Source organism: Urocitellus parryii, chromosome 3, assembly GCF_045843805.1.
Source record: "Urocitellus parryii isolate mUroPar1 chromosome 3, mUroPar1.hap1, whole genome shotgun sequence".
NCBI classification, from domain to species: Eukaryota; Metazoa; Chordata; class Mammalia; order Rodentia; family Sciuridae; genus Urocitellus; species Urocitellus parryii.
Window position 1 is genome coordinate 194,299,728 of NC_135533.1, and position 22,917 is coordinate 194,322,644.

At 52.6% G+C, this 22,917-nt stretch overlaps 2 protein-coding genes across 2 annotated transcripts in view; one reads left to right on the plus strand and one right to left on the minus strand.

The window, feature by feature from the left end:
* The window catches only part of Dlec1 (DLEC1 cilia and flagella associated protein), a 54,148-nt gene extending 42,250 nt beyond the window's left edge, over positions 1 to 11,898 (plus strand). Inside the window, exons 24-38 of the mRNA XM_026405574.2 lie at positions 302 to 484; positions 1,551 to 1,621; positions 2,102 to 2,253; positions 3,814 to 3,932; positions 4,479 to 4,549; positions 7,031 to 7,236; positions 7,341 to 7,457; positions 7,549 to 7,674; positions 7,783 to 7,877; positions 8,170 to 8,254; positions 8,419 to 8,631; positions 10,107 to 10,268; positions 11,123 to 11,276; positions 11,573 to 11,696; positions 11,775 to 11,898. Of these exons, the coding sequence (XP_026261359.2) occupies positions 302 to 484; positions 1,551 to 1,621; positions 2,102 to 2,253; positions 3,814 to 3,932; positions 4,479 to 4,549; positions 7,031 to 7,236; positions 7,341 to 7,457; positions 7,549 to 7,674; positions 7,783 to 7,877; positions 8,170 to 8,254; positions 8,419 to 8,631; positions 10,107 to 10,268; positions 11,123 to 11,276; positions 11,573 to 11,696; positions 11,775 to 11,898 (2,002 nt within the window). The remainder of the gene's footprint in view (positions 1 to 301; positions 485 to 1,550; positions 1,622 to 2,101; positions 2,254 to 3,813; positions 3,933 to 4,478; positions 4,550 to 7,030; positions 7,237 to 7,340; positions 7,458 to 7,548; positions 7,675 to 7,782; positions 7,878 to 8,169; positions 8,255 to 8,418; positions 8,632 to 10,106; positions 10,269 to 11,122; positions 11,277 to 11,572; positions 11,697 to 11,774) is intronic.
* A 550-nt stretch (positions 11,899 to 12,448) lies between these two features.
* Positions 12,449 to 21,904, minus strand: LOC113194485 (3-ketoacyl-CoA thiolase B, peroxisomal). Its single transcript, XM_026405577.1, is given in 12 exon segments — positions 12,449 to 12,564; positions 12,868 to 12,901; positions 12,904 to 12,982; positions 12,984 to 13,013; positions 13,094 to 13,149; positions 13,570 to 13,641; positions 13,644 to 13,754; positions 14,028 to 14,212; positions 15,324 to 15,404; positions 16,196 to 16,296; positions 20,580 to 20,757; positions 21,897 to 21,904. Coding segments are annotated over 12 exon segments (1,011 nt in total). The 3' UTR covers positions 12,449 to 12,488.
* Positions 21,905 to 22,917: the final 1,013 nt, after the last annotated feature.

The window sequence follows — 22,917 nt, forward strand, 5'->3', positions numbered from 1 at the left end:
ACCCCTGTCCTCTGTGTGTCCGTGGCTACAGGCTCCTTGGGCTTTCCCATATGAGGCCCAGCAACCTAGAGACATGCCAGTCTGCCCCTAGCCAGGGACTGCCTAACAGAGTTCCAGGCCTCTGTTAGCATGGTGGGCAGACAGGAAAGCGGGGTCTGGGGGTTCCAGCTCCATGAGGAGAGAGTCGAAGATGAAGCCAGGTTTCTGGGCAGCTCCTGTGTCCCTACCTAGGGTGGTTCCCTGAGTAGCTCCAAAGACTGCAGATAACATAGCGCCCATGGACATGGGGCAATGTTTTCAGGACAAAGCAGTGGCCGGGCCACCTGGAGGAGCTCCACCTAGACTTTGGATCAATGGTGCCACTGAGGACCCGTGTGAATGGCCAGATCATTCTGACCAATTGCTCCCCAATGCAGACCTCTTTCACTCTCAATTTTGACTACTTTGGGAGCCCCCCAAACAGCCTGAGCAAAAGCATCAGCCTGTAAGTCTTGTTTCCTTTGGAGGCTGTCCCCAGGGTGGGTGTGCATGGGTGGAGTTTACCCCCTTTGTGGCTTAGGTGGCAAGAGGCTGACTGGTGTAGAAGGGGGCATCTGTGACTTTGCAGGGAGATATAGGGAAACAGGAGATGGTTTTTTGCTACTCACTTCTTCAGTATTGACTGGGCCTGTGGGAAAGGCTGGGATGTGCCCCCTCCTCCTCAGCCTGGCCTGCTGACATGGCAGGCTTTTGAGATGAGGCAGGAGAGGCCCGTGAATGAGGGAGAGGTTTCTATGGATAGAAAGAACCAGGCAAAGATGTGGGAGTGATGACTCAAGAATGGGGAGTTTCTGGGGACATTGGATGGTGTGGCTGGGCTGACGTGGAGAAGTGAGCTGGGGAGGATGTCCAGGAGGGAAGACAAAAGGTCAGCGGAGACACTGGTCAAGGGTAGAAGCAAGACATGGAGCACTGCACCACAGATATTGGCCAAAACTACATTTTAGGACATCTTTTTTGGAGGCAGTTTGCCAGCACACACCTGTGTGAGACCTCACTGCCTCATCTCTTAAAACCACTGCCATGTGCAGGAGGGAGAGTCATAAGCAGTGGATAATCCATCAGCTCTCTGCTCCAAAGGGTTAGTGTGCATCCAGCACTGGACAGAGGTCGGCAGGGTGCACTGGAAATGGGTCTGTTGCAGAAGTTTGGGCCAGAGAGGGAACATTGGGATGGGTTTGCATCCTAGGTAACTAGGGCACAGCCTGGGACAAGGGATCCCTGCCCTAGAGCCGCCCTGGATTTCTTAGGGGATGATCTGTATGACTTGGGGAGTGGCCTGCAGCTGGGGATACTTTGGATGATAGAGGTGTAGTGGGGGCAAAGACCAGAGAAAAAGGTGAAGAAGAGACCTGACCAGCTTTTCCCTGGGAGAAGCAGGCAGTGCCACCTTCCTCTGCTGGATGCAATACTGTTTTCCATGGGGGCATGGCTCAGGTCCTGGGAAAGGCTTAGCTGTTTTGATGCCAAGTTTTTTGTTTTTTGGGTTTTTGTTGCCTCCATTTATAAAGCCCCGACTTGCCTCCTGCCCTGCTAAAGTCGGCGCGGATCCGAGAGCACTTGGCCAAAAAAGAGCAGCTGGGTAAGAGCTACCAGGGTGGGGGGTGAGGGCTGCGGGCTGATGCCTGGCCAGAGTGGAGTTTCACCTGGCCTTCTGAGGATGTGGGCCAGCAGCTGCCAGAGAAGAAAACCAGGACTGGAGACCTCCTTCTCAGTGTCTTTCCTAGCTAGGGCCTCAAGATGGCCATGGCTTTTCACATGACAATCTCCTACTCTTGAATGAGGTCATTTCCTTGGTAGGGCATAACCTCATGCACAGGGCCTGAACTTGATTTGGGCTACATAGTGGCTTATAAAGGAGGGCTGTTGATGAGCTCTGGACTCTCAAGAGAGAAGAGAGTTAGCCAGGCAGGACCCCAAGCTACTGGTACCTGAGCTAGCCTCCTGACCACAGAGAGGCTGTGGGGTGGCTGGTCAGGGGGAGTGCATTGGTAACTCCTGAGGGTTTGGACCTCACTCTCAACCCCAGGCTCCTGAGCCCTCATTCCTGATTCTCCCCCAGATTTTATGGAAAGCATGTTATCTTATGGGAGAGGAGTTGCATTCTTCCCCCACACTTCCAAGGGTGTGCTGGGGGCTTTCCAGCAGCTGAGCATTGACATCACAGGCTGTGCCAACATGTGGGGCGAGTACTGGGACAGCCTTATTTGCAAGGTAAGGACACACAGGCGGGCACACCCCTCTGACTTCCCTTTCTCCAACACCCAGTCCTCAGCCTCTCAAAGCTCACCAAGTTACAAGGTGATCCTACTGATCCTGGGATACCTGCCACAACCTCTGGGATGGAGGCTGGGATGTTCTAGGCAGGAGGGGTCCTCATGAGCAGTAGAACCTTCTGCACTTTTCCCCTTGAGGTGCAGGGCTGGGACCACAGTAAGGACAGAAATTAGCAGGCTATGCCATGACCCGAGACCTAGAGAAGGGAATAAGAAATAGAGGGAATAACAGCCTCCCTTGCCTAGCCTTCTGTGCATTCCATTATTACCCCATGGGTCATTCATTTGCTCCTTCACTCAGCATACATGGAGCTCCTACTGTGTACAGGTTCCTGTGCAGTCCTTAATACTAGGGGAGATACAATGATGAAATCAATGACCAGCCAGGAGATAAGGCCTGCAAGAAGCCCCCTGGTTTACCATGGCAGGGTAAAACACACGTACATTATCCTATACACCATTCTGTTGTTGCATAGATTTTTGTGAACTCTTTAGTAAGTTAAACAGGCTAATTATAGTAGATATTTGCTTTAAGTTGCTTGTATCATGTATGACAAATGGTCGCTCATGTTAATACATAGTTACTAAATAACAGTAAGGGGAAAATAAAGTATTGCAAGTAGCAAAGGGTTTGAATAGTTGATTCAAAGAAAGACAAGTCCAAATAGCTAATACTTATATATAAAAAAGTCATCACTAGTAGTTAAATAAATGTAAAGTACAATAACCACAAAATACTGGTTTGTGTCAGATTAGCAAGGTTTGAAAGCTATTGGTGAGGTATGGGGAAAGGGAACGTCTTAGCCTGGTGGGTCCAGAGGTAGGGAATGCCTCCGGCCTTTGGGAACACTTGGGGCTGTGCCATGTCCAAATTTAAAGGGTCTCCAAGAACACATCTGTAGATTATGTACAAATGACTTCACAATAGGCTGCTTTTCTTTTCAGCATTATTTGTAATGGCAGGGAGGAAACAAATATGGATTTGTGTCCATCTATAAAAGACTGGATAAGCCATTGGGCTGCTTCCCTACAGTGCAATTCTGCAAAGCCTAGCCTATGATATCACAAATCTGTTTTAGTAAAATTATATCATTAAGAGAAAAGAAGGTTATTAAAGAACAACCTGTCTGGCATGCTGCCCACCTGTATCTGTCTTAATGGACACAAAGGAAGGGTGGACGGATACATGCTAAGATGGCGGCAGTGAGTCCAGCAGGGGGAGAAGTATGGGTGATGAGTACACTAAGTTTTTTCCCCAGAAATAAGCATTTATTACTTTTAAGTAACAGAGAAGAATAATAAGGTTTTTTTCCCCTTTAAAAGTTAACAGAGATTTGTGCAGATGGAGGCTGGCAGAGCCCAGGCTGGGGCTGTCTGGAGAAGGAGTCAGTGGGAAATGAGGCTGGGCCAAGCCAGGACCAAGCTGTGGGGTGCTTGAGGTGGTTGGAGGGAATGCAGGGGCAGCTGGTAACAGGGGTGACAAAGGGTGTATTTGCAGGTGGGAGACCTGCCACCAGCAGTCATCCCAGTGCACATGGCAGTGGTGGGCTGCCCCATCAGCTCCCAGCGGACCACCTCTTACATGGCTGACAAGTCACAGAAGGAGCCCATCATCAGGTGTCCCACCCTTGCCCTCATCCTCTGCTCCCTGGTGGCTCCCCAAACTCTCCAACCTCCAGCTTGGGCTTCCCATCTACCTCAAAGTTCTCCATATGGCCTAAAGCTACCTGGTGCCACCTACAAGGGGTCCCAGGTTAGGTTATTCCTGGGGGAAAAGAGGCCTTAGGAGACGTGGCCACCACTTTTGGGTCTCTGAGGGACTTTGGGGTGAGGGGCAGAAGTAGTGAGTAGTCCGTGTAACTCAAGGTCAGTACCAGACCTGGGGCTGCTCACACAGATGAGCTGGGATCAGCATATTTTTTTTTTTTTGATCAGCATAATTCAGGGGACAGGGAATGGATTTTCAGAGCAGTGAGCTGCCCCAGGTTACAGGCCCTCAACCAGTGCACAGGGAAGGCCTCCAGCCCTGGGTCTCAGTGTCACCAAGGTGAGGACAGACCACTGTGGACCTCCTGGTCCTTATCTCACACTTCTCTCTGAAGTATCCCTGCCTGCCAGGTGTATGCCGGCTGTGGCTTGTTCAATCCCATCTCTTGCCTCCAGGTTTGGGACCCAGGTCTCTGGAGGAGACACAATCACACGGAAACTTCGCCTGAATAACTCCAGCCCCTGTGGTGAGATGATTGTGAGATAAACTGGGGAGGTGCTCTTGGAAGCTGATGGCCCCGAACAGGATGTGGGGGCCCGTGGTTACCGGGGGAGGTCCACAGGGATCAAGAGGGAGAGTTGACCATGGCAGTCCAGGGTTGCCCGAGAGTGCCTCTCCCATCATCGAGGACGGGATCTGCTCTTACCTAGCCTTGGGTCTCCCAGTATCAAAGGAGCCACAGAGCCTTGCTGTCATCAGGGTTGCTGGGCCTAGGGCTACTTCCAGGGGACCCTGTTGCTCATTCCTTCAGCCGGCAGGACCTGCACTCTATCCAGGATCTGAGCAAGACAGCAGGGTCTCTGCCTAGGGCCCTGTCCTGTGGGTGTGACTGAGCATGGAGGCTAGTGCCTGAGGATCAAGGGGCCTGCATGTCCCCAAGGAGGGGCACTTAGGCTGAGTCTGGAGGGAAAATAAGCCAGCATTGCTTGGGGCAGTGAGTGATGACAAAGAGTATTCTGTGCCACCAGAAGAGCTATGGGCAGCTCAGAGACTTGAGGGAGACAGCAGGATCAGCCTGGCCTCAGTGAGTCCCCTGGGGAGTGTGTGAGGCATCCCCAGGCTGACCCCCCTGGGCAGAATGAGCCCGTGTCAGGTGGCAGGACTTGGCACTATCATAGCTAAGCTGCCCAGGCAATCTCAGGAAGGCATGGCCGCAGGAGAGGGCCCTGCTCTAGGACAGATCTCTGCAGTTCTGGAAGTATTGGCAGTCTCTCCTCTCCCCACATTCTAAGTCAATGTCTCCTTGTATTCGCAGTTGTTTTTCTTTATGCTTTTAGCTGCTATATTGGTTGGTGCATTTAGACACTGGATATTCTTCTCAAATTGAGTCTTGTCATTTATATTGTTCCTCTGACTCCTTTATGGAACGCTGCTGGCTAAATTCCATGTTACTTTCTTTTGCTCTCCTTGGTGTCTTCTCATTGGCATTTACCTGGGGTTTCCTTGCCCACTCTTCCATTGTCACCCTTTATGACTGTTTCTGGTGAACAGTAGACAGGTGAGGTTTTTGTTTTTTTTTTTTTTTGGCCTTTGACTATCTTCCCTCTTTACTTTGGGCTTTCTTTTCAGCTTCCCTTCCCTCTGGTGGTTCCTCCCTTTCCTTGGGCTCATAATTACGTGCACATTTCTCTATTTCTACCTGGAAGATTGTCCACTGGCCTTCAGAGTTGTGCTGTTCTTGGTAAGAGGCAGGTGCTAAGTTGACAGTAAACATAGAAACAAGATCAGGAGCCTTGGGTGTGTGTCCACTGGGTATTCACCAGGGCCCAGCCCAGTGTCTAGCATTATAAGTTCTAATAAATCAATTGCTAATGGGGAATGGGTGAGAGATGAGAGGGAGGAGGTGGCAGTGTGGGTAATTGGTCTTATCAGCTTTCTGTGAAGGGGAAAAGGGGGAACTGAGGAGGGGGGCTACCAGAGGGAAGCTTGTTCATGATGGTGGACCTGAACTTGTTTCATTGCTGTCAAAAAATAGCAAGATGTAGAGCTGGGCACAGTGGCGCACGCCTGTAATCCCAGCAACTCAAGAGGCTGAGGCAGGAGGATCGTGAGTGCAAAGCCAGCCTCAGCAAGAGCAAGGTGCTAAGCAACTCAGTGAGACCCTGTATCTAAATAAAATACAAAATAGGGCTGGGGATGTGGCTCAGTGCCGATGAGTCTGGTTATACAGGAGAGGGGGTACTGGACATGGCAGGCCCCTAAGAAAGGGGGTCAGGAGTAGGGCTGAAGGCAGGAGGAGGGGAGGATGGGACAGAGGCAGATAGACACGTAATGTGGGAACAGGTCTTCAGGGAACTTCTGGGAGATGAGGTAGGGCATCAGGGATGCAGATGGAGGTGTTAGGGACAACTTGATATTGTCATGGTTGGGAAGGAAGGCAATGTGGGGACCCAGTTTAGGTTGGGGACAAATCTACAGAAGTGGCAATCTCTTTAGCTTAGAGACTTTCTCCATGGTGCCCAAGAGAATGGTGCGGTGCAGTGCAGTTCACTGAGGGCTGGGCTAGGTGAGTGGGAGGATGGGGGAGCAAAGGAAGACATGAGGTTGCCAGCAAGGCAGAGGCTGAATGGAGACCCCCAAAGACTAACCTGGCCGGGGAAGGAAGTAACAGCAAACAGGCTGAGAGACGGAGGGAGAGAAGGTAGAGGACACGGGGGTTGGAGGGCCCATCCTGACAGCAAACAGGCCAGAGAGAGAGGAAGCCTTGGTGAGAGCGGAGTATCATACAAGTGGAGCTGGAAGTGTGGTCGTGAAGGCTTCAGATGATTGGACTGGATGGCATAAGTCTGTAAAGGCTATTTTTTTAAAACAAGAATTGCCTAAAAGTGGCATTAGAAAGACAGTGAGGCCCCCTCCACCATGGGCATGGGAGAACAGAAAGGTGGAGGCCCCAAGGAGACCATCGGCGCCTCCCTTATTCCTTGCCCTCTCCCTATGTGTGCCCTAGACATTCGCCTAGACTGGGTCACCTATGTTCCAGAAGATAAGGAGGATAAGCTGGTGGACCTGCTAGTGTTTTATGGACCACCATTCCCACTGCGGGATCAAGCCGGAAATGAGATCGTGTACCCCGAGACCCCTGAGAGCAGCAGCTTACCCTGGTCCCCAAGCCCCTCCAGCGTGTCCGAGTCCAGCCATGCAGCTTCTTTTCCAGTGAGCAGGGCTGTGGGGGCAGGGGAGCTGGCCACTCAGGGTTGCTGAGATACAGCCCAGGGGCCTGCTGAGCCTGTATAAGCTTCAGCTACTCTTGGTGACAGGTAGAGGCCTACTCTAATGCCAGCAACAGGGCTGCAGCGCAGATCATCTCAGTTGTCCTGCAGGAGCATGAGGGGGTGCCCTCCGACCTCCCCTACTATATCAGACCCCAGCAGGTGGTGAGTGAGTCCAGGTGGACCTGTCTCTGGGGGTCTGCCCTGGCCTCCCAGCAGGCACAGGGCAGTGCTGAGGCTGCTGTGTCCATGCCAGGTGGTCCCTGCTGGGGGAAGTAGCACCATCTACATTTCCTTCACACCTCCGGTGCTCAGCTCCGACATCCAGCAGAAGGTGGAGTGTACTGGCTACGCCCTGGGTTTCATGAGCTTGGACAATGAGGTGAACGTCCTGGGGTGGGGACCATAGCCACTGCCTCTCTCCTGGGTGGCACAGTGCTGTTTAGTCCAGGGACCACCAGGGTGATCAACGGTTGATTGGGCTCTGTAGGTAGAAAGAGAGATTCCCGAGAGGAGGCGTCGCCTGCAGCACTTTGCTGTGGAACCCCTGAGACTGGACCTGCATGGGCATGTGAGGCGTGCGCAGTGAGTGCTGGGTGGTCCCCTCTCAATCCCGCTATGGGGACACCTCACCGTCCCTGGTGAGGCCAGTCAGGGTTATTGGAGTCAAAGGACAAAACTAATTCTTGGGCTCCTAGAGTAGAACACTCCATGAGAAAGTTCCCACCCAGGCTGACCCACCTCCTGCTGGGGGCTGAGGGGAGGAGAACCCAGCAGGGAAGCCCAGAGAAAGGCTGGCTAGAGACCAAGTGAGCAGAGGGGACAGCCAGGAGGCCCCAGATGCCTGGCTGCCCCAGCAGTGTCTATCGCTGGGCAGACTAAGCGTGGAGCTGGACAGCAGCGGCAGCTTGGAGTTCTGGTGCCAGGCCAGCGACCTCATCCCCGAGCAGCCCTGCTCTGCAGTAAGTGCTGCTTCCCCGCCCCTGGCCCTGCCAATTGACCTGAACCTCCAAGGTACCTAGGGGCCCTGCTGGGGCACAGGCCTTCTGTCCTGAATCCCCTCCCCAGAGCCACAGGACTGAGAGGGTGAGATGAACCCCAGCTCCCCTCTTCTGTGGCTACCCAGGTGCTGAGTGAGCTGCTGACCACCCGCCACCTGAAGCTGATCAACACTACAGAAATACCACAGTACTTCTGGCTTCTGGTCTCCAGGCCCTTCTTTGTTTCTCAAGGCCAGGCTCCTTGGGACCACAGAGCTGGCTCTGGCCAGGAGCACGAGTCTGAGGAGACGGCCCCAGGGGGCAAGCAGATGGAGCTCCGGCCACAGGAGAACATGCTGGTCAGTAGAGGGGTGCGTGGCTCTGGTCTCTCTGGCTCACACTGCCCAGACAGCACCTGCACACCATCCCAGACACACACACTCTGCACAGGGGGCTTTCACATGTGTGGAGGGACTGGTCAGAGTGCACCGGCCACACAAGTTCTACAGACTCACCCAGGCCTCCCCCACTGCCTGGTGGTGGCCCATGCGTTCCTCCTCCTCTTCACACTCAGCCTCCCTTCCTTCTCATATGCCCTCACTCAAGGGTTTGTGCCCCCCAAGAACCTTCTCCCAGAGGTAGAGGAGCCAGACACAGATCTGCAGAATGGTAGGTGAGCTCCTATGTCATTCTGCCTTGGTTCCTCCTTCTGGGGCTACATGGAGGGGAGAAGGGGAGACCAGAGCACAGCTAGAGGTCCCTTTTGCCGGGGCTCCAGGGTTTCCCCCAAGAGACTCTGGGTATAGGTATTTAAAACCCTCGGGCAGCTTGGAGAGGGGGCCCCATGGCTCCCAGGGAAAAGACATCACATGGTGGCACTGCCCTTCACCCTCTGTGTGTAGATAATGCTCGGGCATCTGGCTCCGGACCAGAACTCTCCCCCTCAGTTTTAGACCCAAACTCAAACTGTAAAACTGAATTCTCCATAACCCTTCAGACCCTGTCCTGCTCCAAACATGTGCCTTCTCATCTCAGCAAATACTACCTGCCCCCTAGTGCCTAGATCAGAGCTCTGTCTCCTCCTCCTCCTCGAACCAACTGCCAAGCCCCATGGATGCCCCTAACTCTCGGTGCTTCTCACTTGTCCACACCTCTACATGTATGTCTTGTTCTATAACAATTATTTCCAAGCCTAGCAGTACATCAGTGGCCTTTAGAAATCTTGTTAAACATACAAGCTCTCAGGCTCTACTTTCAGAGATGTCATGATCTCAGCTAAGACCCAAGAATCTATATTTGTAACAAATGCCTCAGTCGATGCTTATGAGCTAGCACATGGAACTATCTGGGAGCCAGGAGTCCAAGCCCCATCCTGTTGGTCCAAGTTCGGTCTCAGCCACCTGACTGCTGTCCTCAGCCACTTATGTTCCTGCAGCCCACCTCCCACTAGCAGCCAGAGTGACCTTGTGGAAGGCAAAGCTGACTTGGACACACCCCTGCTTCAAACCCATTACATGCCCCTCACTATCCTCAGGATAAAGGCAAAGTCCTTCCTTGGCCCACGGATGGCCAGAACCCAGCTCTGATCAAGGGCAGTTTGCTTACTGTCCTTCTACTCTAGCCTCTGACTATGGAGGGCACCAACAGGGTGCTGGGCACAGCACTGGTACAGGGAATAGATGTGCCAGGGAGAGGTGCTGTGGAGCTGTTTGTTGGGAAGCCTGGGTCAGTCTGGGCCCTGTAGGCTGCAGGGACATTGCTGGGCCTTCAGAGGCTTGGGGGAGCAGGATACAGCTCCAGATGGGGGAGCCAGCGCCTGTCCATGTCCATACAGGTGGATGTGTCCTTCTCACTCTCCCTGGAGCTGCTCTCCTACCAGAAGCTCCCGACCGACCAGATGCTACCTGGAGTGGATATCCAGCAGAGCACAAGTGGAGAGAAAGAGATGGTGTTTACTCAGGATCTGCTCCTGGAGTTCACCAATCAGACCACACAGGCTAGTCCCAGGAGGGCTCCTTGAGACGGGGGAGAGAGTAGGACTAGCTGAGAGCTATTCCCTAGAGTGAGGAAGATAGCACCAGGCAGGGCCTTCATAGGAGTCCTGGCGACAGTCTGCCTGGAAGAGGCCCTGTGCAAGGAGAGTCCTCATCCTCACATGTTTCAGGAGCTGAGGGGCTGGAGGATGGGAAATGAGGGAAGGCTCCCTGGAAGAGGTGACAGGTGAAGCCTGTGAAGGGAAACTACACAGTCAGGTCAAGAAAATGGACGAGTGGGTGGGACATGAGCACCTGAGGCAGTTGTGAAGGATGATGCTCAGGCTCCATGGGGCTCCACTGGCCAGAAGGTCATGGGCCATGATGTGGAACAGAGGGGAACTGAACTGGGGCTGTGGGTCAGGTATAAGAAGGAACAGAGGCAAAGCAGGGGAGCTGGAGCACTGCTGCCCAGAGCGGAGTAGCTGCTGGGGCTGCTAAGGTGCTATGGCAGGCAGGGCATGGGTGGAGAATCTGAAGGTCAGGGCTGAGGCAGGATGGCCCAGGATCTGAGACTGAAGACTGGGGAGGGAGGAAGAGTGAAGGAAAGAGGCTGACCTCCATGGGAGTAAGGCTGGCACCAATGGAAAGGACAGCAGAGGGCGCTGTTCTGGCCTGTGGCTGTGCAGAATCTCACCAGCAACTCCTGGGTTATGACAGTGCCAGCCCCCTGCTGCCCACTGTGCTACCGCTTCTGCTCAGAAGCGTTGGTGCTCATGGGGCATCAGGGTTCCATGTGATCCAGTGACCCTGGCTCAGACCCCACTATAATGGGCAAGGTCACTCCATTCCCATCAAGTCAAAATCTGTTCCCCAGGTTGTGCCCCTGCGAGCCATTGTGACTGTGCCTGAGCTGCAGCTGTCCAGCAGCTGGGTGGACTTTGGAACCTGCTTTGTGAACCAGCAGACATCCCGGGAGATCTACCTGATGAACCTCAGCAGCTGCCGGAGCTACTGGGCTGTGCTGATGGGTATGTTGGGCCTCACACCTGCTCACTGTTCCCAGGTGGGGCTGGGTAAAACCTATCCCTCCCAGTATCTGTGTGTCCTGTCCCTTTAGACTGGCATCTCTGGGCTCATATCACTTGGAATTTCTAGAGACAGGCAGTCCTCGAAACCTGTGACCCCAGGTTTCCCTGTCCTGTGGCATTGGCAAGACCAGAGGTGAATCTTGAGAGGATGGGCTGACCTGAGACAAGTAAAGGCTTCCAGGACAAAACACGGAGCTGCCTGTGCCCATGTGTGTCTTCCCTTCCCCTTGATGCAGGTCATCAGAGTGCCACCAAGGAGGCTAAAGACTTTGTTGTCTCCCCAAGCAGTGGGTTGCTGGAGGCACGACCCACCAATGCGCCCCCAACCTCCATCACACTTGAGGTGTTCTTCACTCCCAGGTACAGCTCCTCCCCACCTTCTGGCACTATCCACAGGGCTGGGAGGCCCTGCAGATCTCAGCCCCTCCTCTTCCACAGGAGCAATGAGCTGTATGAATCCATGATGGTGGTCGAAGGCATGCTGGGAGAGAAGTCCTGTGCCCTGCGGCTCCGGGGCCAAGGCTCTTACGATGAGACATTCATGGAAACTCACCAGCTCTGAGGCTCACCCCACCCCTTAGCCCCAGACTTAGCTTAAGGAACGAGATGGCACAGGTTGATGAACAGGTGTGCAGGGCAGGGACATGGACTGAGGATTTCTAAACAGCTCTTGGGATGGAGGAGCCCCGCCCCCTCTGAGGCAAAGGTCTTGCCTTAGCTTTGGGGACTTACAATGTAGTGCCTAACACAAAAGAGGCCACACCAATGTGGAGATCATAGCAGTTCAGACTCAGATGAAGAGCACAGAAGTCCCCCAGGGAAAACACACACCCACCAAGATAACACATGATTGATTATACCATTGTCCCCTCCTCATTCATGAGGCCACAGTTTCCTAGGATTTACATGGGGGCCTTGTGGGCTGGGTGACCCACAATGACTTTGGCCCAGTTAGAGAGGGCCTTGTGGTAAGGCCCAACACCCTGCCCACTCCTGTACTGTATTATCCATGTTCACAGTTTCCAAATTATTTAAAGTGCCTTGATTTGTTCCCACCACCAGTGGCTGAATGTCCCACGTGGATTCACTTCCCAAGAGCCACTCTCTGGCTGCCAGAACAGGGCCGTCTGGGTAGTACCTTGAGCCAGGGACTCAGTTCACAGGGTATTCAAAGACAGCAGCGGCTCCCATCCCAGTGCCAATGCACATGGATACCACTCCATACGCCCTGGGAAAGGGAACTATGTTGGCTGGGCACAGGCACTCTGGGCAGAGGCCCAACCCTCTGACCAGAGGGTACAAAAAACCAGAAGAGCAGATCTTGGATATTCAGTCCCCCGACTACGTACCTTGGCATCACAGTGGCAGCTGTACTCTGTAGGCCAGAAGCCCTTTCAAGGCTGACCCTCAGGGACAATAGAGATCATTCCTTATATGCCCAGTTCAAAGTGCATATTGACCTCCCTAAGCTACCACCCTTTGAAGCCCCAGCTCAGCATCCCCCATGACACCCCAAGGGAAACAGCCTTACCTCTTCCCACAGCACTTTAGCTCATTCAGCAGCTGATGTCCTGTCATGCCCCAGTGCAGCCCAGGAGGTGGCCCAGGGCCACCGCTCCTCCCAGAGGGTTCACCTTCTCAGGGGGGAATTCCTAGATTTTCCACACAGTAAACCACCTGGACATGCTGACCCCCTCCCCTGCATGGCTTGTCCACTGGCTCCCACTAGGTGCCCAGGGACCAGGCAATGGGGAGACTAAGATTCACCTGGCCTCACTGATCTCAAAGATGTCCTCATCATTCATTGTCAGCCCTGGAGGTGAGGTTCAGACCTGGGCAGGCATCCTCCAGGCCAGCAGGGCAGCAGCTCCCCCATCACTCACCTGGCTAGAGTTTCCTAGGGAGAAAGAGTTGGGGTGAGGAGGATCAGAGCAGAGGAGAACCAGCCCACTGTGGCAGACATGCAACTTTAGCCTACTAAATGATGCCCATGGGCAGGCATCCAGGTCTTCTCAGACCTCCACACATGCACAGGCCCATAATTGCCTAGTGTGCTGTCACATCAGACAGGTGAGTGGGTCTCAGCTACAGGTCACAAAGGCCTTGGGTATGGAATGCCAGCCCACCCCAACTTCACTCTGCAGCACCTGCAGTTCTCCCCCCAGTACTCATCCCCAGCCCCAGCAGCAGGGCATGAGGGGACCCAGGTCTAGGGTCTGAAGGAGCCACTGACCTGCATTCTCCAAGGCTGTAGGAATGGCATATGTAGGTCCGATGTCCATGACATCAGGGGGGGACTCCAACCTGCATAGAGCCTCAGGACCCCGAGGATGGGGAGGCCCAACTCTTCTGCCTTGGACCTCCGGGCCAAGAGGATGGCAGCTGCCCCATCGCTCACCTGGCTAGAGTTTCCTAGGGAGAAATAATTGGGGTGAGGAGGGATCAGGGCAGAGGAGAACCAGCCCACTGTGGCAGACATGCAACTTTAGCCTACTAACTCTGGGGACATGTCTGGTCCTACGGGACATCTGAGGGACTGGCTAGAGGTCCTCAGGAAATGTTGCCCTGGGGAGGATGTCTGGGGCCATCCAGAGTCGTCTTTGCTATCAACCCAGGCTGCCACCAGGGGTTGCCAAAGGACCTGGTCTGCCCCAGACTCCAGAGCAGAACAGCCAGCCTGGTAGCAGTCCCTGGTGGACCCGCCATCCTTGAAAGCAGGCTTCATTTTGGCCAGGCCCTCCATGGTGATGTTGGGGCAGATTCCCTCATCCTGGGACACAGTGATGCTCCTCTTGATGCCCTTGTCATCATGGATGGTGGTGGTCACAGGCACAATCTCAGCGTGGAAATAGCCCTTGCTCTGGGCTCTTGCTGCCCTGCCAGCGCAGGCAGCCAGGCTCTCCTGGAGCTCCCTTCCTCCTGTCCTCACTCTAGCCCATTGTGGCAGACATGCAACCTCAGCCTGCTAAATTCAGGGACATGTCTGGTCCTAGGGGACATCTGAGAGACTGTCTAGAGGTCCTGAGGACAACCCTGCCCTGTGGAGAGGGAGCCTTGCTGTGGCCATCCAGAGCCTCCTTTGCTATCAACCCAGGGTGTCCACATCCTGGCTGATTCCAAACTCAGGAGAAGGGAGCTTGCAGGTGGTTTTGCTTCTTAGAGCCCTTTGCCCAAGACTCAGTTGCCTCTGCTAGTCTGAGGCTGGAGCCCCAGGAACATTTTTGATGGCTTCTGCTAGCTTTCCAGGGTGACCCCCAACATCTGAATTTCACCATTTCCTGATTCCACAAATCTAAAGTGACACATCCTAATTTCTGTGATGTCTTTTCCAATTCAAACAGTTGAACCCTGAGGTATTTTAGGGGTTACCCTTGCAGCCCTATGCAAACTACACCACCTAGGGGCATTTCAATAGTAGGAACCCAGAGCTTCCAGCAAAGCCCACAAGGCAACCTGACCCAAGAGGCTAACAGTCCCTCTCTCGGAGAAACCCACCTGGACCAGGCACAACTCCATCTTTTCTGTCCCTTCCCTCTATGGTCAATACTGGCTGATCTAGCTTGCTGTTGCCCAGAGGCTAAGCCTGACGTTTTTGTGACATCAGTTCAAACCCAGGCCTACTCCAGAAGCTCGTGTGTCTAGTCCACAGAATCACTGTCCTCACACTCCAAGCCTCTAGATACCAAGTCCAGTCCCTAAGCCAGAGTCAGGTTGGAGTCATGGCCCTCCTTACGTTTCAAAGAACAGAGGTGGAACTGAGGCTTAGGTAGGGAGAAGGCACTCAGACTCAACAGTCAGTCTGAGACAGTGAACGGCCACCAGTTCAGAATGGTACTGCGCCCTTTCTGTTCCCACCTGGGAGGTATGAGGCTTGCAAAACCCTCATTCACAGCTGTACCCTTGGGACAAGTCCATCTCAGAACACTCACCATGGCCTCACAGTCTCACCCTCTAGCTCTTTCAAGGTCCCACCCCAGCAACACTCACTTCTGCTGGAAGGCCACGGCAAAGGTGTCTTGTTTCTCCCTTGAAACGCCAAACCACTCAGCCACTTTCTCCGAGGTTATCCTAGGACACAAACAGCACACTAATTGGAGATGGTTTGGGGGCCAAGGCCAGGCTGTAACACTGTGGTTTTACACGAGGCCCATGGGACTAAAGGTGGGGAGGGCTGGTCCATGCCACAGAGACAATAGTAAGTATTCTAGAGGTGGCACTCTTTTCCCCAGCATGGGCATGGAATAGATAGGGAGTCACCCTGCTGGCCAGACTCTTCCAAGAGGGAGGGTAGGCTGCATGAAGAGCAGAGCAGAAGACAGCATGTTCCCTGGTGAGTTGCTTCAGCTGAAGAAGAGATTCAAGGGGATTTTTGGGGCTCCCTATGGCCAGCTTCTACTAAGGTCTCCAGGTTGCCCATGGAGGTACTATATGTGGTCAATTCCAAGATACAATCAACCTCCTCGTACATCCATGGGAACCAGGCCTCCCTGCCCACAGGCCCTGCAGATGGCCCCAGCTCAGTGGCACTGGCTGCTGACCAAGGTGCTGGACTGATGCAGCACACATCACAGGTTGCATGTGACAGGCCCCAAGGTCCCTCACCAGCATGTTCAGGGATCAGAAGCTCCCCACAGTCAACATTCTAGGATCCCATGGTTTCAGGAGATGGGCTGTCATTGTCCTACTCGTGATTAAGCACTCAGAGGGGGTATGACAAAATGGGCTATATGTGGAAACAGAAGACTCAAGGGCCTCAGGGACAGGAAATCATAGCAGCATGGAGTTCCATGCTCAATATCATCCAAAGGAGAGAGAAAGAGGGTTGGCATTGCTAGAGATGAGGAGCTAAGGATGGGCACTCACCCCAGGGGATCAGGCAGTCTCTGGCCTTCTTGTTCTCCTTCACATAGGAAGCAATGTTTCCAGGGTTCAAATTCCAACCATTGATATAAACTCCACCCTAGAAGGAGGAAACTGAGGTGAGTCAAACCAGCTAGGGTTCCAGTAGCAATGGCTGGACACTTGGCAAGATGTGGGAAGAGCCAGGGAACCCTCAGGAAGTGAAGTGCACTGTCTGGGAGCCACTTGCCAGCAAAACAGAGCTGGGGTGTTGCTGAGCCCTATTTCTACCTTTACCCCAGGACAGAGCAAAGTACTCCCAGGGACAGGCGCCTCTGTACTTTTGAACCAGTCAATTGGCAGCTCCTGAGAAAAGCATTCTAGTATCCCCCACAGTACAGGAAACACATCCAGTAAGCCCAGGCCCTGTCCTCAGGGCCCACAAATGTAGAGGAGAAAAGACAAGTCTGTACAAAGCTCACATTGAAAGCCAACCTGAGCTGTACAGGCAGGGAGGTGTAACAGGCTGAGAAGATGGGGAGATGGCCAGGGTAGAGAGGTCTCTGAGAGGAGAAGGGCGGCAAAGGCCTCAAAAAAGATAACAGGTGATCTCGATCCAGTGTCAAAGCACTAGGCTGAACTCAAGAGGGCACTTCAAAAAGCATCAGTCACATGATAAACACCTGCTGGTTTTAGTTTGTTAAAGACTCCATTTAATCCTGCTATGAATCAATACACAGCTGAGCTACAGATCCCCTTTTATAGAGGAGGACACTGAGGTCCTGAGTGGATGGAACCCAGCCTGAATCCCGATTTAGGCAGTCTTGCACCAGAGCTCATTCCCTATTAGAAAGTGCTAGGCAACAGTCCATAGAGTCTAGTAGATGGTTGAGTTGTGATGTGGGAATCCTCCCAGCCCCAAACCTTGGTACCCCAGCAACACAGTGCTTAAGCTGCTGGGGAATCAGATGCCCATAAGAAACTCATGAAGACTAATGCTTCAAATTACCCACACCTACACTTCCCCAGTAAGACAGGAAACCAGAGACATCAGGGGCAGTCTGGGTTTGGCCCTTGCCCGGATCTCGGTGGTCTTTGGCTATCTAACAACTAAGACATAGGTCAGGCTAAACAAGTGAAGGTCATCTAGGATCTGGCCTGAGACCAGTGATGCTTCCTATCAATAAACATTCTATAGAGGATCTAAAAGGCAAACAGAAGCATGTAATAACTAAGGCTTGTCCCCTCCAAGGCTGCCACAGCCTCCCTCACCCTGCCTGAATAGCCCCAGCATCTCTGCCCAAATCTGCAGACACTGCCATTTGTTGCAAGCAAAGACAGAGCCATGATATGGGTAAAGGTGACAGTGGGAAATCACCAAGATCTGAACATGTCCCTCAGAAGCTGGCAGATATTTCTACCTGTGTACCAAGGTAGGAATAAGGGGACAAACACCCTAGGAAAGCAAAAAGTAATATATGGGAAACTATCCCTGGCATAAGGGAACCGAAACTGCAAATTATCTCAGAGTCCAAGTGCTATATTTTTCCAACCTGCTGTCCACTTTCCAGCCTGACAGATTTCCAAGACAGAATGCTTACAGGCCACTTTATCTGCAAGTGCTAGATGGGAGCTTTTGCTGAGCAGACAGAATTAGGGGCCATTCCTAGGCTGCATCTAGAGGGATCCACACCTTTAGCTGCCTAAAGGAACCAGGGAATGGTCCTCAAATCATGGCCTCAAAGAACTGAGCAGAGGGAAATTAGTTTGATTGTCACCATTGGTTAAGGAGCTCTGGCAGAAAGAAATTCTTACCCACAGGCCTTGCCAATGTCATAAAACCCATTTCTGATACTACCTGCAACAAAAGCATTTCATAGCCATCCTTGACCAAGGTCTGTCTGTCTTAGGAGCAGCAGAGCCCCTGTCCCACCTGCTCTCTAGGTGCCACTCAGCCCAGCCCCAGAAACAGGACACAGGAGTGTCCTGAAGAGCTTGGAGCAGTGGCGAGGGAAGCTCCTGAATTTTTTCTGTGCTCAGAGTCCTCTCAGAAATGCTTACTGCTGGTCCAGGAGATAGCAATATCACTGTCCCTAGTGGTCAGGGGCAGAAAGCCCAGGCCTGGTCAAGGGCACCACCCAGTCCCAACTTATCAGCTATGTTGGCCACTGCCTACAGCCCTGATGAGCACTATCTGTTGATGGTGGACAGAGGCACAGTCTCTGGGATGCCACTGAAACACAAAATGAAAGGCACAGTCAAACCCCTGCAGTGCCAGGCTCTCATGGAAAGCAAGTCTGTGCTCCTGGGCCATGTGACTGCTCCCATCAAAGGTCACAAAAATCTGGGGAACAATCTAGTAGCCCTGCACCCATATCAGTTCAGATCCATATGCTGTCTCTACAGGTGCATGCTCCTCAGGACCAACACAAGCATATGATCTTCCATCCTATGTTTCTCCTCAATCCAATCCAAGGCAGAGAAGTCCATTTGGGCCGTGAGGATCTTTTTCTCCCTCTGAAGATTCAACAGTGACAACTACCTATCTCTGTTTCCCCCAGAGAACAGAGCAGTGGGCTTGTTCTTGGGACAGGCCACCAGAGCAAAAGCCATATCTCAAATATGAGGCCAGCATCCATCCCTACCCTTCCTAGTAACCACATAGTTTTTCATATTCTATTCACTCTCCAGAAAGAGACGATCAGGGCTCCTCTTGGGTTCCCCCTGACCCAGAGTCCTCCTCATCTCCCAGACTCTGCTAATGAGATGGATCTGGAGTTCCCAGCTTGCTCAACTAGCAAAAGAAGCAATGTCACCATTCAGGGTGTTCATGTGGTCATTTACCTGTCAAAGGAAGATAGAGTCTAGTTGAAAGCAAAAGTCAATTTTGGCTATAATTAGTCCACAGAGAACCTTTGCTCCACTCCCAGAAGTGGAGTGTCTTGGCTCTCAGCAAAGAAACACCCCTCTCCCCAATGTAGGGGAAAGGTTGGGTCCAAAGACTAGGATCCCAAGCACTCTGGTTGCCCTGACATCTTTTGACATCTGGTGTCCAACCTCATCTCCACTTGCCACAGGCCAAGTCCCCTGGAGCCAGGACCCACTCAAGAATTACAATGACCAACACAGAGCTAGAAGTAGAAAAGATTAGCTCAGAAACTGGGCAATCCGGGCCATGATGGCTCCACCTCCAGGCTGAAGCACATTTCCTATTCAGGGGAAAATGCCTTTATCTAGAGTCAACAGTTGTAAGTATTAAAGAGAGGACATTTCAGATCGTTCTTCAGAATTGTTAGCCCTTGGCAGGCTCCTCTGAGGCTCTGGAATTTCAGGGTCTGCAGCAGGGGGAGCCAGACACACAACAGCCTGTTCAGATCATATATGGACCCCTGTGCTGGAAGGTCCCAAGCTCACTTGCCCATGCACCCTACTCTTCAAAATCAGCACAGGCTGGGCAGGTGACCTCCCTTCCACATAACATGGAAGACATGAGGGAAAGAGCAATGCAAACCTTGAAGTCCAATAGCATTGGCCCTTAGGCAAAGGAAATGAGATTCTGAAAATGTACACTTCCCTGAGTGTCCTCTCTCCAGGCCCTGCTGTCACTACAGAAGAAAAATAGTGAGTTCCAACCTAAGTGAGGCACATAGTGTCCTGTATTGTCTTTTATTACATTTCAAGGGAAGAGGTGTAGGAGTGGGAAACTGGGTGGGAACACAGGTTGAGGCCTCATGTTCAATTTCTAACTTTGTTGCAAATGCACAGCCCCCACTCTCTCCATTTGTAAATCAGTGCTGAACTTGATGTTTTTGACGTTCCCTCATCTCTGTCCCGGAATAGACAGGATCTAGGGTGCATAGAGAACCCTGGTCTCAAGCCTCCTGGTACCCTCAGGTGCTAGAATTTCTGCACTTGGGATAACCACTTTCCTCATTAAGTAGAGTACTCATTAAGTAGAATGAATGCACATGGAGGAGGTTTAAAGTGTTTAGGGTTGAAATAGATGTAGACTGGCTCTCAGGATATCATAGGAAGTCAGTGGACTCCATAGTTCCCTTCAGTGACGACTAGAGGCATGGAAGCAGGACTTTGGAGGGATGAGAAGATCCGGAGGCCCCTGCGCAGGGCCTGGGTGGTGCACTCCCCTAACGAGATGTCCCCCAACTGCTCAGGCCTCAGCTTTACGTCCTGGAGAACTGCGGTCAAGAGGGCACACAGAAGCTCATCTTGGGTGGTGTCCTGAAGAGGCAGGTAAAGCTGCGGTGAGCTTGGCTAGTGATACCTCATGCAGAAAAAGCGACTGCAGCTCACCTGCCGACTGCTTCCGGCCCCCGCCCCAGGTAAATACGACGGAACCCGAGACCCCTGCGTCTCACCCCAGGAGCCAACCTCCGGGGGCCTCACCTTGAAGACGCCGCGGCTCGCTTTGCCAAGGGCCGTGCGCAGTCCGTGCACCACCACCACGTCCGCGGCCGAGGCTTGCCTGAAGTTACCAAAGCAAGGAGCGGCCTGTAGCGCGACACCCGACTCGGGCCGGTCGGTGAGGTGGCCCTGAACTACCTGCAGCCTCAAATTCACGCCGCTGAGACCCGCAGAGCAGTTTGAAACCGGCGCGCAATTGGAAACACACCCTCTGCACCTCGGAGCGGAAGTTCCACTCAGTCTTCGACGCCCGAACACCGCCCACAGCCCGCCCTCCAAAGGTTCCGCCCACCCAATCTCAGCCAACCAGAAGGAGCGTAACTTGAGACACGCCCACCCCAGCCACTCCTACCTCAGGCCCCAAACGCACCGCGCCGGGCCGTTCTTTCCTCTCTCAAAGTCCAGGCCTCCGTGGGCTACCCAGACCAATCAAGAAGCGGTTCTTTCTGGAGTCCCGCCCACAAAGGCAGAGGGGAAATCATCCTACCTTTCCAAGTTTTGGAGACAAAATCCAGGCTGGTTCCCAAAGTCTTGCACATAAACTGGGCCTCAACCAGAAGCCCCTTCCTCCAAAATCCTACACCCTGCCTGCTGCCAGACAGAAGGCTGGACCACCTGGGGTCCCTTCCTTGGCCTTTCTTTGGAAGGAGGAGTTCGGGACTCTTAATTCCTGTTCCCCATCCTAGTCTGTTCTGCTCTGTCGCGTGTCCCGGCACCCAATCTGGAGACTCTATACATACTCTTCATAGTTCCAGCTCACCTCCGAAGAAGTCAATTTCTTCCGGCAAGTCTTTTTAGAAGAATCAAGCAATTTGATTCCCAGTTATCACGGAGAGTGAATTTACAAAGCTGTGGAAGTGTAGCAAGCTCTTTAACTGAACGGAGAACATGCCACACTTCTTAGAACAATGTCACACCTGTTTGTGATGATTCAATTGGTTGTCACCTTCCCCGTTAGGAAGCAGAGAAGAAGCTGTGTCCTGGGAGCCTGAAATGTGTTTGACGTTTAGTACGTCATCAATATATATCTGAGGAATGAGAGAATTAACCAGGGCTCCTCTGCCTGGACTGTGTCTTCAACTCTAAAGAACAAGGCCAGGTGCTGTCTGACTGCCAATGGCAGGGTCATATATTTACCCAGACCTTCGAATGTTGTACTGCATTTGCCCTAGACACCAAGGGACAGGGTACCCTGTTCATCCCCACTCTGGAGTGTAGGTTTGTGACCCTCCCTATTTCAACTGCAGATCCATCACATGCCTTAGATTCCTGAAGGCAGTATGCCTTTCCCATTGTTACCTGCCCATACTGCCAGTCCCTGCTGATGCTGCTACTGGCAGGATTGTGTGCTCCCCAGACACTTGGAAGGGTACACCAGATGTCTCCCCTCGTGTCCTCTTCCCAACATCCTCCAGGGCAGGACCTTTGGACAATCTAGATCTTCAACAAATGGGACAGGACACTGTCACATCCCAAAGAGCAAAACCAGTTTCCTATAAACCCTGAAAAAAAAAGTTGTTCTCCCTTACCTCCTACCCAAACGACCACCATAACCAGACCCTCAAGGACTGACCTATCCATATCTAAAAGGAGGCTTCTGAGTTCTCATATCTGCTGTTCTGAGACCCCCAAGTCAAGAGAGTGTGCCCTACCTCATTACATCTGTACAGGATTTAGACAGAATCCAGACAGGACTCTAGATTCTAAGGTGGAGCCATGCTTCTCAGAAAGAGAAAGCAGGTAAGTCCAGGCAAAGGCAACAGGACAAGCAGGATGCCTGGCTGGGAAGGGCCAGGTGTAAAAGTGTAGGTGTAAAAGTGATAGACAAGCTTAGCAAAAGTCTCAGGTGGGCCAGGTGTCAGACACAGGCTGCTCTTGAGCTTCTGAGCTGTCAGGTAGATCAACAGGATAAGTGAGGGAGTGGAAGCTGATGGTCTAGGAAACTTCTGGCACTCATGTAATGTACTAGCACAGGAGGTCCAGCTGCCCACAGACAGGCACACATTGCTGGGTTAGAGTCACTGCCATCACTGCACCATCACTGGATCTTCATTCCATTCCCAGGAGCCTTAGAATGGGAGTCCAGGACAAGGAACAGAAGGACACAAGCCTTATCTTCTGCCTTAACCAGATGGCCAGACCCCTACTGACATCCTTTGGGGCTGGTCAGAACGTGTGTGTGTGTGTGTGTGTGTGTGAGCATGCTCAATGTTTTAGTCAGCTTTTTACTGCTGTGACCCAAAGATCTCACAAGAACAATTTTAGAGGAGGAAAAGTTTATTTTATGCTCACAATTTCAAAGGTCTCAGTACATAAACAG